Source organism: Typha angustifolia, chromosome 7 (assembly GCF_048772165.1).
Source record: "Typha angustifolia cultivar Huaian chromosome 7, ASM4877216v1, whole genome shotgun sequence".
In the NCBI taxonomy this organism is placed as follows: domain Eukaryota; kingdom Viridiplantae; phylum Streptophyta; class Magnoliopsida; order Poales; family Typhaceae; genus Typha; species Typha angustifolia.
In genome coordinates, this window is record NC_133245.1 from 3,239,414 (window position 1) to 3,254,045 (window position 14,632).

At 39.7% G+C, this 14,632-nt stretch overlaps 4 protein-coding genes across 4 annotated transcripts; 1 reads left to right on the forward strand and 3 right to left on the reverse strand.

Moving 5' to 3' along the window:
• Positions 1-161: 161 nt before the first annotated feature.
• LOC140763634 (uncharacterized) lies at positions 162-2,069 on the reverse strand. The gene is made up of 3 exons (XM_073101915.1): positions 1,819-2,069; positions 422-909; positions 162-291 (listed from the first exon to the last, which is right to left on the reverse strand). Exons 1-3 carry the CDS (start codon positions 1,919-1,921, stop codon positions 235-237), a joined length of 648 nt encoding a protein of 215 aa, XP_072958016.1. The 5' UTR covers positions 1,922-2,069; the 3' UTR covers positions 162-234.
• A 1,251-nt stretch (positions 2,070-3,320) lies between these two features.
• LOC140763312 (uncharacterized) lies at positions 3,321-4,810 on the reverse strand. Its single transcript, XM_073101439.1, has 2 exons — positions 4,670-4,810; positions 3,321-4,240 (listed from the first exon to the last, which is right to left on the reverse strand). The coding sequence occupies exons 1-2, from the start codon at positions 4,767-4,769 to the stop codon at positions 3,441-3,443; spliced, it is 900 nt and encodes a 299-aa protein (XP_072957540.1). The 5' UTR covers positions 4,770-4,810; the 3' UTR covers positions 3,321-3,440.
• Positions 4,811-6,605: 1,795 nt separating this feature from the next.
• On the forward strand, positions 6,606-8,275 carry LOC140763661 (ammonium transporter 2 member 5-like). Its single transcript, XM_073101945.1, has 3 exons — positions 6,606-6,919; positions 6,996-7,281; positions 7,563-8,275. Exons 1-3 carry the CDS (start codon positions 6,662-6,664, stop codon positions 8,108-8,110), a joined length of 1,092 nt encoding a protein of 363 aa, XP_072958046.1. The 5' UTR covers positions 6,606-6,661; the 3' UTR covers positions 8,111-8,275.
• Positions 8,276-8,720: 445 nt separating this feature from the next.
• Positions 8,721-14,402, reverse strand: LOC140763448 (proline--tRNA ligase, chloroplastic/mitochondrial). Its single transcript, XM_073101641.1, has 11 exons — positions 13,994-14,402; positions 13,846-13,902; positions 12,374-12,484; positions 12,122-12,208; positions 11,928-12,041; positions 11,633-11,839; positions 10,945-11,082; positions 10,027-10,188; positions 9,737-9,936; positions 9,201-9,284; positions 8,721-9,098 (listed from the first exon to the last, which is right to left on the reverse strand). Exons 1-11 carry the CDS (start codon positions 14,339-14,341, stop codon positions 8,957-8,959), a joined length of 1,650 nt encoding a protein of 549 aa, XP_072957742.1. The 5' UTR covers positions 14,342-14,402; the 3' UTR covers positions 8,721-8,956.
• Between the last annotated feature and the right edge of the window lie 230 nt (positions 14,403-14,632).

The following is a 14,632-nucleotide window of genomic DNA, read 5'->3' on the forward strand; positions in this document are numbered from 1 at the left end:
AACTCTATTTAATTCATTTTTCCGTCATGTATTTTTATACAGTGCAGCACACGAACTACTATTATTTTTTATCTATCCAAACATACATTATAATTTGCTATAAATTGTATTATTATCTAATGATACAAAGCAACAATTAATCATTTGATACAACCTTTTGCCTAAATACAATTTATTTTTGCCGCTCTGTTGTTGAAGGCCTTCACATTTTCTCTCCTCCGTTTCATACGCGTATCAGAATTGTAATGGTTTATATAGCATTTCTGAGGTTCTTCGCCTACCAACTTTTTCCTAAAAAAGAAGACAATAATTATAAATGTGAGTGCTAATCAACAATGTCTCCCTTCCCAGGAATTGTAACATAGACTCCAAATCCAATTATGACCAGTAGAATGGGAACCACAAGAAGTGCTACCCATACCTTAATATTACTCAACCACTTAAACAATCCCCCAGACCCTCCACTAGTCTTCTTAATACCACCCACATCATCAGAATCGTCACTTCTAATTGGGAATTCCTCCTCTCCTTGGCATAGATCCTTCCCCACCACCATTACTGCATCACTTCCTCTGCCCTCCAAGTTTGCATCATGGCTTGCTGTCTTGCCTGCTTGTCCTCCTCTGCTTGAATCCTTCTTACCTATTGCTTTGCTACTAATTGGAGGATCTCCCACTTGGGTTGCTTGGTGTTGGGGTTTAGTTTGGGAGGACGACTTTGGCAGGACAACACACAGCAGTTCTCTGTCCTTGTCGAACGTGGCGTGGACTCCTCGGATGTTGCACTCGTTTGAGATTCGGAATTCTTTATTGAATCGAGACCACCGGTTGCCGTCTACTTGCCGCTCTCCGCTGATCTTTAGCTTCCGGCGGGTGTTGATTAGAACTCGCACTTGCTCTTTCTTGAATCCTGCACTAGAAGGTTGGCGAGGAGAGGAGGCAATGAGGCATGCATTTTGAAACATATACATCATGTCACAAATGTGCAAGGTTTTCCTTCGATTTTATTTTGTTTATGGTCATTCGAATCCTCATTATACTGCATTTTAGTCAGGTTTTCTCGGGGTTTATCTTATTATCTAGGATTAAATATATTTTAGCCCCTAGTATTTATCTCTAAAAACTATTTTACTCCTCCATAATTTTATCTTTTTTACCAAACTGATCTTTGTATTTATGACTTAAGTGAATTTTTTTTAGATACAAATTGATTGGAGAGAAATATAATTTGAGTGTTTTTGGTAATTTGCTTTATATATATTATATTTGATATAAACGGGTAGTTTAATAATTTAGATGGGCTCAGTCAAAGAGACACCTAATATAAAAAAAAAATTATTGAGAGTAAAATAATTTTAGACATAGGAGATAAAATAAATTTAACTCTATTATCCTTCATTTTTCAACGTGTATAAGAGAGCCATATTAGGCTACCTTAATCAATTTGATTAATATTTAGTCAATAATGCCAATGAAAGTGGTAGCAAAAGGAAGTACTAAATATCTCTCAAAAATAGTTCTTCAGGAACACACCCAAAAAATAAAAATCTATATGCAGATATTTTATCTCAATTAATACGAATTACAAGTTTGATGGAGAAAGTAAGGCGAAAAATCTTTGAGACATACGTCTAACCTTAAAATCGGCACAATAATTAAAGCAGATGTACCAAACTTCTTGAGGGCTACACAGACATTTCAATTAAATTGCTATTATTAACTCTATCTTTTCACCTCAATTCGAAGGTTAAACAACAGAGCTTAGATGCCTAATTCTATAAAATGAGACACTAAGCTAATGGTTATGGAGACAACTCGCCTGGTACATTGACCACAAGGGTATCGCATTCCTTTGCCCTTGACCAGATGCAATTGGGTTCGAAAACTGCGTACTTGCGAGGTTGCAACAGAGTTCCTGCCATGATTTCTTAGCCCCCTTCTTCTATCTGAGCTCCTTCTTTCTGGAACTGAGACGAAGGCCCAGCCATTAAAGAGTTCTCTCATTTATCGACGAGAGGTTTGGTTTGGTGGTAGAAGAACTCCGAATTGGGTTTCCCAGAGAGGAGTGATTCCTGCCGTCTTGGCTTCTTGGGGTTTAAGTGGTTGCTTCGAGGGAACGATGCTTATAGGATGCATGGTTGCTTTCTTGCAGGTGCAACCTTGTAGGTTTTTTTTGAAAAAATTAATTAGTTAATTAATTGGGGATTAGCAATATTTTGCAGAAAAGCACCTCTGGTTTACAAAGAATATCTGCAATGAGATCAACAGTGCGAAAAATAAAAAAAAATTTAATTAAAATGTAAAAATCTTTTGTTACGTAGGGGGTGAAAGAGATCGATCAGTTCGTCAATAAGATGAAGTCCAAAAAAAAAAAAAAATTCCTCAAGTGATGACTGCTATCTTGCATGGCTTGAAACTCCTGGTCAACCCAGCCATCTACTCACTGGTTCTTTTCCGATTCCCAAATGCTGGTTAAAGCAGTCAATAGGGTGGGGGATAGCTTCATCTGGTTCATCTCTTCCCTCCCTAGTTCTTGAATATAAAAGATGGATGTGAATGTACGCCTATGCTCCCCTTTTTAAGGGTTTCTTATGGCTCTCAGTCTAGTCATTCAATATAAATTATGTAAAAAGAAAAATATATACTGATCTGTAGATGGGTCTTTGTTATTATAATCCTTAAGCTTATACATTTCAGTCTAATGGACTTTTTTTCTATGATTAAAAAAGAAAAAAAGGACTTGTGGGTTTTTCTTTTGCATTCATCTTACTGAGAGTGAGCATTCGAATACTCATATTTGAACAAGATCATCAAATAGAAAAGCAGATTGTGGCTTGATTCAAAATAGAGGTAATTAGGTTAGTGGAAGGAAAATGTAATTCCAACAAAGATCAATGAAACCCAAGTGTTCTTTTTAACATTTGTTTTGGCCAAATTCAGAAATTCTTCTCACATTTCGAGCCTCAAATCATTAGGATCGGTTTTCCTAATAAGTAGTTTTTCAGTTGATGCGATTCGGTACGAGTTGGATTGGATTTTCAGAAGTCTAAGTCGATAGTTTCGATTTTTTCATACTTTTAATTCTCTCTATATTAAGGTTGGAGCATAGCTCCATCTATAAATATTTATCGTTATAGGCCTCTTGAATCTTCTCTTCCCTATTTTTTATTTGTTATTTGATGTCGAATTGATAAAAATAATTTTTAAGTTTGGTATGCACAAGATCATTAAGACAAGATTCAAATCATAAATTCATTTTTAATTACGTACATGCAAACCTTAATTCTCACAAAGAAAAGGTACATACGTGACTCATAAAATTCAAATAAAGTTTCTCTCTTCAAGTTTTTTATTGCATGTACATACAATTAGTAAAATCATCCACAATTTAAAACAAATCCACATTTAATTTCCATTAAACATAATTATATATAATAAACCCTACCCACTCTCATCCTCGTTAGTAACTCCAGTCCTCAGCTTATACGTAGCATACGCCACTATCCCCATCAACACCATGACAGCCACTACCACATTCAACAACAGCATCTGCGTTGGCTTCCTCATCTCCATAACCACCCCACCCAACCATTGCTTCTTCTCTACCTCCTCTCCACTGCCTTTGCCAACTGCTTCTTTCTCTTCCCTTCCATTCTTATCTCCATCTTTTTTAGCTTCATCACTCGCAGCCTCGCTCGTTTGCCTCCCAACAGTACTCACAATCGGCGTGATCGCCGGCTCGGCCGGTGCGGGCTTCTGGGATTCTTCCGGCTTCTTTTCGCCGGACGATTTATTGGCACTTCCATCCTTGGCGTTATCCAGGAACTTGCTAACTGGGTCTTTCTCTTCACGATCTTTTTTAGCTTCATCTTTTGAAACCTTGCTGGTTTGCTTCCTAACAGTACTCGGCTTTGTCGCAATCGCCGGCGGGGTCGCCGCTCGCATCTCCGGCGGGGTCGCCGCTCGCATCGCCGCCGTGGCAGGTTGCACTGAGCTGGGTTTGGGGTTGTCGGCTGCGGTAGTGACAATAGTAGTGGTGTCTCGAGGGCGATTCTTGGGAACTTTTATGTGAAGCGTCTCGTTCTCAAACTTGGCCCGGATTTCGTTTGTGTTGTAGCCGACGGGGAGGACGAAGTCTTTCCAGAAGCGTTGCCAACGATTGCCTTCGATGGGTCGCTCGCCGGTCGTGCGGAGGTTGCGGTAGCTGTCGATCTGAACTTTAACTCGCTCCCTCGTGAATCCTGCAACCCAGTGTTAGAATGGATTAGTGTGATTAATTTAGTTTACTCTACTTTTCTTCTTCTTCTTCTTCTTTCTTTTTTTGCATGTCAGGGCTTCAGCAGTTCTACTCAGTGCTTCACAGTAATGTTTATTTTGTATAGATTAATTTTTGCACTACGTTATTGATGCGTACGATTTTGTTATCAATCACTTTTAACCCACTAGCTAATTCGAGCCGTACCAATTTTTACAGAATAAAAGAGAGAAAGAGGAATATTAGGCCGTGACCCATCAAAGAACATTTTCAACTACTTTAATTTTACAAAGATTAAAAAAAAAAGAAATAGATTAATGAAAGACATTCTGGTCATTAAAAAAAAATTCTTAAAAATAAATACACAGCTTATGGTGTGCGAAGTTCCAAAGAAAAAACTTATGATATGACTTGCCTGGGAGATTGATGAGGAGAGTGTCAAATTCTTCCCCATAAACCCAATTTGCAATGGGGTTGAATTCCTCATAAGAGTGTTCTCCTTGTGTGGCGTCCATGAGAGCCTTTTTAATCGGGTTGTGTGAAGAGTAATTAGAGAAGGAGCTGGACGAGTGATTATGGAGGCCAGTTGCTGGGATTTATATAGTTATGGCTCGAGGTGTTTGTTACTTTAGAGGAGAGAAATGCTAGATTTTGTGGTTGGATTGAAGGGTGAGGTATATTTTGCTCACCTCCTAAGTTTGGCAAAGGAATTGTTCTTTGCTTTGTTTGGACTTGTTGGGGCAATGGGGGGTGTATACGCCAAGTGCTGTGCTTCCTTTTTCTTTTTCTTCTTCTTTCTTTTTCTCTTTTTTTATACCACCAAGTAGTGCTTTTGTTTCTTGCTTGATAGTATTGGTACTTGACTCATCTGGCTAACAATTGCCACAACTTCTTTAAAAGCTTGTGTTTTTCTTTTTATATATATGATAAAATCTTTTAGTATCCTAGCACTCTGGATTGTGATTTTTTATTTATTTATATATCCGATTGATAAGATTAGTATGGCAAAATAAACTCAATATTTTTTTTAATATCTTAAGTTGTTAGAACTAGATTCAGGACTCAAACCCAGGCTGCAAAATGTCCTTGGTGCAAGTAACGTTAGGGAGTAAGCACAAGTTAGCATAATTTGGTATGCCAGCCCAATGGGTTTAATTATCATAGGTTGGTCTTGGCCCCAAGAAATGTAGCATGATGTTATTATTAAAAATAATTTGAATGCACTAATAAGATTTGAGACACCTCCTAAGTTTGCCAAGGGAATTGTTCTTTGCTTTGTTTGAACTTGTTTGGAGGCACTTCATGCTTAACTCCTTGATTGCTTTGATACTCGAGTCTATCATCTAGCTCGCCGGCATGCCAAACTTAATTGGGCTAATTGGAAGTTATCTAGCTAGGGTAATATTAATCCCTAATATGATAATTGATTGTATCATAAGATGCATTTAATCAGTAAATATATTAGATTTATATAATCATATACAACATTACATAACAATATCTCGTTGATCGATGTATGAAACAGACAAGGAGGTATGGCATGAGCTTGTTTTAGTAGCTGCTAACTATTACGTACTGCAAAATAATCTCGACTCAGCTGGTAATTAATCTCTCTCGAATCCAACGCCATATCAATTAACCTCCCTATTTTTAACACACAGAGCTTGGTGATGTTCTCAAGGAATTAACCAATTCTTCTTGTTGATTATAAAAATTAATAAAGGCGAGATTAACTATTCTCTCGTTGGTTGCATCCCCTAATTTTATTTTATGGCGGTATTTTGCAAACAAAGACGCCAGGATTGGCTTCTTGCAGCAAATCAAATACTACCAAGTACACGAAATTCGTGCACTCATGACTGGAGGCAATCTAGCTAGCATGATTTGTTTCTCCAAAAGAGAAAAATCCTAGCTAACATGATAGGACACGTCAAACCGATCCTATCCAACGTCAACTTCGAAGTGCCAACTAATAACATAGTAACTGAACCCTATCATTCCTTTACAACCATAGACATACAAATGTATATATATAGATACCTATATCCATACATAACCACAGAAACAAAAGAGTATCTAATCAAACATGGCTACTCCTCCGAACTCCAGCCCAGACGACTGGCTGAACAAGGGCGACAACGCGTGGCAGCTGACGGCGGCGACTCTGGTGGGCCTCCAGAGCGTTCCGGGCCTCGTGATCCTCTACGGTAGCATCGTGAAGAAGAAGTGGGCCGTGAACTCGGCCTTCATGGCCCTCTACGCCTTCGCCGCCGTCCTCGTCTGCTGGGTCGGGTGGGGTTACCAGATGTCGTTCGGCCTCGGCAACTTCCTCCCATTCATCGGCCGGCCAGGCTTCGCCCTCGACCAGAAGTCTCTTCTGGACCCGGCGTTCAGTGGAGAGTTTCCTATGGCCACTATGGTGTTCTTCCAGTTCGTGTTTGCGGCTATCACGCTGATACTAGTGGCGGGTGCACTGCTGGGGAGGATGAACTTTCATGCGTGGATGCTGTTTGTGCCGCTTTGGCTTACCTTCTCGTACACCGTGGGGGCGTACAGCATCTGGTGCCCAGATGGGTTCTTATCCAAGGCTGGCGTGATGGATTTCTGCGGAGGATTTGTTATTCACCTCTCCTCCGGTGTCGCTGGATTCACTGCGGCTTATTGGGTACGTACTTATAAGACTTCGACATTCTTCCTGTTTTGGAGAGAACGGAGAGGAATTAAAATTAATAATGCAACAGGTGGGACCCCGGGCAAGCAACGACAGGGAGAGGTTCCCGCCCAACAACGTCCTGCTGATGCTTGCCGGCGCTGGGCTGCTGTGGATGGGGTGGACCGGGTTCAACGGCGGCGGCCCGTACGCGGCCAACGGCGTCGCATCGTTGGCGGTGCTGAACACGCACGTGTGTGCCGCCACCAGCCTCCTCGTCTGGCTCCTCCTCGACGTCCTCTTCTTCTCCAAACCTTCTGTTATCGGCGCTGTCCAAGGGATGATCACTGGACTTGTCTGCATCACCCCTGCTGCAGGTATCTCATAATTAATTGCTTCGTATATACCGGACGACTTCAAAACAGACCATGCCTAGTCTAGTCTTTGCCAAATTAGATTTGGATCAAGGGGACTTATTTTAGACAACTAAATCTAATTTTTAGCCTTATTTAAAAAAACTAAGTGGTTTTTAATTAACAAGGTTGCTTAAAAATTAGCTATATATAATACTATGGTAGATAATTTAAAATATTGACTATCCTATATTGCAGTATTTTTTAACAAGTTATGGTCCTCATTGTGCCACGTAATGACTCAGGGATAGTGCAAGGCTGGGCAGCCATCATCATGGGCATCCTCTCCGGCAGCATCCCCTGGTACACCATGATGGTCCTCCACAAGAAGCTCAGCTTCCTCAAGCGCGTCGACGACACCTTGGCCGTGTTCCACACCCACGCCGTCGCCGGCAGCCTCGGCGGCGTCCTCACCGGCTTCTTCGCCGATCCGCACCTGACCGCACTCTTCTACACTGGCGACGTCTCCAAGTACGTCGGCCTCGCCTACGGCCTCAAGGATGGGCGCCTCCGCGCCGGCGTCCGTCAGATGCTCCTCCAGCTCGGGGGCATTGCCTTCATCGTCGCCGTCAACGTCGTCGTCACCAGCGCCATTTGCGTGCTTATTAGCCGTATCGTGCCCCTCCGCCTCAGCGAGGAGGACATGCAGGTCGGCGACGACGCCATCCACGGCGAGGAGGCGTATGCCCTGTGGGGCGACGGCGAGAAACTTGAGAAGTCCAGCCATGACTCTGTCTATGGCGTGGAGGAGCTGACACCAGAGGAGCTGGCTAAGGCTGATCGCTTCGCTTGAGCTGCCGAGAACGTCGCATTGCTAGTATTAGACTATTAAGAGCTCAGTGTGGTTTTAAGGAAGGTTACTCTTCGACTCTCTCTGGATGATGACTTCAACGATAAGCTTATTAAAGTACTTTGGAATTGGTTTGATATTTGTTTTCTTGGTTCTTGTCTTCACTTGTCCGAGCTTGATTAAATCTATTCAATGATAAGTTTATCAGACTTTTTTCTTGAAAAAGTTTCTTTTGGTATAATTATACAGCTTTAAAACTATTTTGAACAATTTATGCTAAGCAAAATACTGTTTTGTTAATCTAAGTTTGGTTTTAACCATAATTAATTAGATTAAACTAAAGGGTTGGCATTTTTGAAAATGATTAATAATTTCAATGGTAATTATAATATTTTAAAGAATGTTATAGTTATTATGATCTTTTGAAAATCCCAAATATAGAAGATGCATTAATGATACCACAAGGCATGCCTATTTACTCAGCTTCAGAATAAAGTTTCATACTTCTTGCAGATTTAAAGAGCCAAGATTGATATTTATCTCCAGGCGCGAATAATCTAGCAAAATTCCAAAGAGTTATTGTGCAAGTAAACTCAGCGAGACTGACAGATCATTGAGAAAATAATGTCAGTGTAATTAAAAAATGTCAGCCAAAGACATCACCAGAATAAATTTGTTGGTCAACTAATTATTCTCAAACAAAATTTACGAGGCCTGGCTTGTATGAATCAACATAAGTATTGGCATGCAACTATTCTTATATCTAAAAGAATGAAGTCTCTGGAGCCGTTACAATGGCAAAACAACAAAGAGTAGGGGCATATGGGGTGGCGTGGTCTTATTATGATCCTAGTAAGATTTTGCAAAAATGGCAACTTCGTCAGCTGGGTTGCCAGTCATGAAGCATTTCTTCTGGCCCTGCGGCTGGTCGAATGGGAAGCATCTTATAGTTGCACCAGTCTCTTCCTTCACCTTTAACTCCTCCGCATCACTATTATTTAACAAGTTAAAAACACTGGTTAGAACTCTGCAATCGTTTCCTTCTCGTCTAATAAATTCATAGTAATGAAGTCTGTCAAATGTTGTTCTTTACCTAGCTGACCATGGACCCCTAGCCCATTTGCCTTCAGCAATGGCCTCCTTCAGTTCCGCATAGGATACCACATCAACAATATTACTGCAAGTGATACCTCCAATTCACTTAACATATAAAAGGAAAAAGAAAATACAGGCTTTTAAACAAGGAAAAGACTTGTGTGGAACTAAATTTTTGTCAGAACAGGTTTGGTCAATAATTGTTGGTCTGTGGGATTGCGTTTATATGCTGGAACCTTTTTCCACTAATCATTGAAATTGAAATATATGGAAAACGTTAATGTTGACTGGCCTTGCTCTTCAACTGCATTCATCATCAATTAGTAATAATTTGGGTATCAGAAAAGTATAATGGACAAATTTTAACATGACGGATAGACAATCAGGGACAAGTCGCAAGAACTTGGTAAGTGGTATAATATTGAATACATACTGCCCTTCTTTGATAATTCTGTGTAGAAAATGAGTGTACTCCATTCAAATTTTGCCTAATTAAATGTTCAAAAATCACATCTACCAAAAGCTGGAAGTTACCTATCACGGAATGATGTGGCCCTTTGCAAGAGTGATTCTTGAATGTCCTCTAACCTGCTCTTCACATGGTCTACTAATGCAGAAGGCTCCATGGATACCCCAAAATCTTTACCTGGTTTTCCAGGAATGTCTCTCCTGGATACAACCACGCTCCTGTTGGTAACATCACGAGGTCCTACTTCTATTCTTAAAGGGACGCCCTGTAAAGTGACAGAATTACCTAACACAGTAAGATAAAAGAGCAGCTTGACAACACTTTTTGAATAAGATCAAGGACCAAGAAAACATACCTTCATCTCCCAAAAGTTAAATTTCCATCCTGGGGTCCTCTGCTCTGAGTCGTCAACTTTAACTTTAATTCCTGCTGCTTTCAGTACATTTTGAAGGGAGTCTACAGCAGCCATAACTCCTATTCTGTCATCGGCTGCTTTCCAAATTGGCACTATTATTACCTGAAGATTAATACCGTAAAACAGCACGTCTCATTCAGCCTAGCAGTATTCAAAGCAATGCATGAACTGCAACATGTTTAGAGCATACCAGACCAGTGATCGACAAAGTCCTAAGATAGAAATAAATTTATCCATCCTCGCTATGTTCCAGTTAATCAAGAAATTTGACGAGCCATAAGTAGTGTTACATCAAGCTTGATCTTCAAGCAGATAACAATTATCCAAATGTATAACTGCAAACGCATGCACCTATACTAACAAATTCATATGCATACTGGGAAATGCTTGAGGAACATGGTCTGTGTAATACCCATTCAAATGGGAACTTGACTCATCTTTCAAGATCTTTCAAGCTTAACTTGCAGAAAAATTTCTAATTGACATTGAATTTCTCATTTCTAGTATCTGTACTGTCCTACCCAAGCATCTTCTACTTCTACAGAACCTTGTAAAGTTGAAGAATCATGAGGACTGCCCAGTCTGCACTACAACATGCTATGTGTTCATAGTTGAGATGACTTACAGATCTAAAGACACATCATAAACCAAGAAATAGAATTGGGATATCTGACTAAAACCATATGCAATGGATATCCTGAACTTTAAGCAACTTCCCACTATAGCAGCTCTATCTTACCTAATAATAATTAATATTGAACCTAATCTTTGCAAAAGCCCATAGTGTACTTCTATGTTTATGCGCCAAAATTCTCATACAGGAAAATCAAAGTAAAACATGAATTTAGTAAGACCTACTTGTATTGGTGCTATTCTAGGAGGAAGCATGAGACCAGCATCATCCCCATGAGTCATGATAATGCCACCGACGAATCGAGTACTAACAGCCCAAGAAGTCTGCCATACATGTTGCCTTTGTCCGGTTTCATCAGTGAACTGCCACAAGTAAGTTCTTGTAAGAACATATGCTTATGATTTATGAACAAATAGACTGCAAAGTGACACCACTAACGTCTCCTGTAATAGCAGGTCCACAATATGATCTGCTTATGTGATCAAAATATCAGATCCACTATATCCACAATTTAAAATTGTCCCTACCAAGGAAACTTGTACATTTATATCAAGAATGTAGTACATAATTTGGCAAAAAGTTAAATATATAATATCACCATTACAGCTGCAAAGAATACAACCAGAATCTCAACACTCAAGTAAGAAGCCTCACAGCTCTGATTGAGGACACATGGACCAATAAAAGGTCATAAGAGAGAAACAATGTAACTCAGCTTACTGCACACACTAATGATACAATCAGTCAATCAATTCAAAGTAAGGTTCTAAGTATCGGTTTTAGGGTCGGCTACCCAAAAAATGATATATACCATATCGGGATTGAGATCGGCCTAAACTTCAATCCATTCAATCCATTTACAGATCCTTTAGAACAATAAAATCATAAAGTGTCATATGTGCAAACAATAACCTGTGTACCAAAGGCACGAGAAAAGTTCTGGCCAAGGTTGTGGCTAGTTCCAGCTTGTAAAGCCTTTCTGTCACCCATCATTGCTTCAATAGTATAAGTTCGATCTGCACCAGCAAAAGTTTCAACCCTTGATTTTCTACCTGCAATAACAGGTATTGCAGCTTCCTCATAAGAAAATTTCTTATAGACATCAATCATCTGTAATGCCTGTGGGACAGCAACATTAAAAAGTCAAATCAGATCTGAAAGAAGCCTGAAATACCATTAGAAACAGAGAGGGAAAAAAAATGCAAACCTCTTTCTCAGCCTCTTCTAGGGTAGCATGAGCTGTATGACCCTCTTGCCACAAGAATTCAAGGGTTCTCACAAATGGTTTGGTCCTCATTTCCCATCTAGTAACATTAGCCCACTAGAACAAAAATAACAAACCTTAAGGGAACATAATTAAAAAGAATATAATTTCAAATTAGCAAGAATAATAATGCCTACCTGGTTGACCATGAGAGGAAGATCCCGATAACTATGAATCCATTGAGTAAACATGTGATTTACAATGGTCTCACTTGTTGGTCTTACCTGCCAGACCCTCAAAAATGGAAGAATTCAAATTAAACCTAAGTTGTGGATAACCATCATATACTATTGCTAATATGCTATATATTTTTTATTCTTATATTTACGAAGATAAAAGGGAAGTGAATACAATAGAAAGATGCCAAATTATCCAAACAAGAAGCTTACCACAAGTTTTTCCTCAAGTTCCTTTCCTCCTCCAATGGTCACAAGCGCTAGTTCTGGACTGAAACCCTCAACATGGCTAGCTTCCTTCTCTATAAATGAGTACGGAATAAACTGCAGTTATAAAAAGTGAAGGCATTAAGTAAACCAGACCTGGCAAACAACTTTAGTAAGAACATGATCACATACGGGTGATTGGATGGTGTGTGATAAGACCACATACTACAAATTCACTAATATACCAGGGCATGTATAAGAAAAGAAACAGATTAAAAGAAAAATAAGTATGAATTTTTCCCCTAAATATTACTCTTCTACTTTGTAGAAAGTTATTATGATGAAAAAAAATTCCATTTAACAACATGATAGATATGCTATACTATAGGTGACACTACATTATGACAAATTACTCGTTAGTTAGAGAAAGGTTTGTTCATTTACACCACTTAGAAGAACTGGACTTTCCGTACTAAGCATTTTTTTCGATAGATCATAAACCTATAGGCTAATCATAGATTAGACAAAGATATTAGCTCTTCTCAATATATAGATTGGACAACCGGGTCAGTTTACTTAAAAAATAGGCCACAATGAGATTAAACTATACACATATACTGCTTCAATAGTAAATCCATTAAATATGAACTCCAATGTTTATTAGAGAAATCAAACTTATAACCTCTGGCATAAGATGGTAGATTCAACCATTGGACTATAATGATGACCTGCAAATATTTTTCTCGAAAAACATACCTACGGAAAATAAAAGTCATTTTCCTACTTTCTCATTTTTTTTCTTCTTAGCTTCCTTCTTGTTCCCTAGTTGTAAAGAGTGATTTATACATTGAATATATAATACATTACATGTGTTGAAAGTGGCAGGTCTAGCCCACAACTAGGCTGAATAAACATATGAACCGTAACCGTAAATAAGATTTGAGACTTTCATGTAGCTACCACTCTCTGGCTCAATTACTAACTTGAAAGCACTAGGAGAGCCATCCATCTTTTTGAAACTAACAATAATCATCAAAGCAAATTCTACCAACTAACATACATCTCCAAAACCAAATCAGCATTCAATACCTGCTCAAAAGATCTGTACTAAAAAAATTAGCAACCATCCTCAATGTGTTCTCTAATATTTTTTGAAGAAAAGTTAGTAATTATCAACATAACATAATATTGCTTGTCAAGAGGTTAAAGTCATCTTTCAAAAAGGAAATTTTGAAAAACGTGAAAGACATTGGGACGGTAAGGGAATAAAGCTTTCTATTGCAGTTTCTTAACGAAAAACTTGTTAATAGTGGAAATTTAGAACATCCACACTATGCATTAAGTAAGGTCATTTCATCTCTACATTGAAATCCCAAGAGAACCAACTTCAAAACCTAAGAATGAAATCTAAAACAAGTAAAACAACCTGAAAAATGAGAAATTGCATTCAACATCGTAGCAAAGAAATAATCACGTACCTGAGGGAAGTACATATTACTGTGCCCAGTCTCCTTAAACTTCACATTCAGATAATCCTATTCAAAGCACCACACAATCAAGTCAAAGATCACAGCTTTCACAACAGAATCAACAAAAAGAAAGATTTGGGACAACTAAAGCTATCACCTGTATGGCTTCCCAGATGGCGTAGCCATAGGGGCGGATTACCATGGTGCCCCGGACGGGGCCATAGTCCGCGAGCTCGGCGCTCGCGATGACGTCGAGATACCACGCGTTGAAGTCGACCGACCGTGGCGTTACCGAGCCCTCCTGGCCCAAGGAGGGCTTCGATTGCGGCGGGGCAGCCTCCTTGGCGACGCTATGAGTGGAGAAATCTCGGTCTACACTGGCGCCGGAGAAGGAAGCCGAGAAGCTAGTGGTGGCCAAAGGAGGACGGAGCCGAAGGGAAGATGAGCGGATGGATCTGGAGGGGGAGAGGAGGAGGGACAGAGATGGGAGGCGGAGAGCCCCCATTAGAGGAGGAGAAGCGGGATGAGGACGGTCGGGTTGCTAGTGTCGCGTGGAATTGGATAGGATATTAAGAGGGTTTAAAATGGGTTTTATCTGGGAAATTTTCCAGAAACCCCCTATAATTCTCCTATTTATGAAGTATAATTTTGGTTCTCTTCGAGTGTACTCCTGCAAAAATGTATGTTTCAGGCCGCACAGCACTCGGTCATAAACCCAACCATTACCAGACACATTTAATTTGGGCTCGCTCTATAGTCTATAGGTCAGAAATTCAAACCCAACATTACTCTGAGA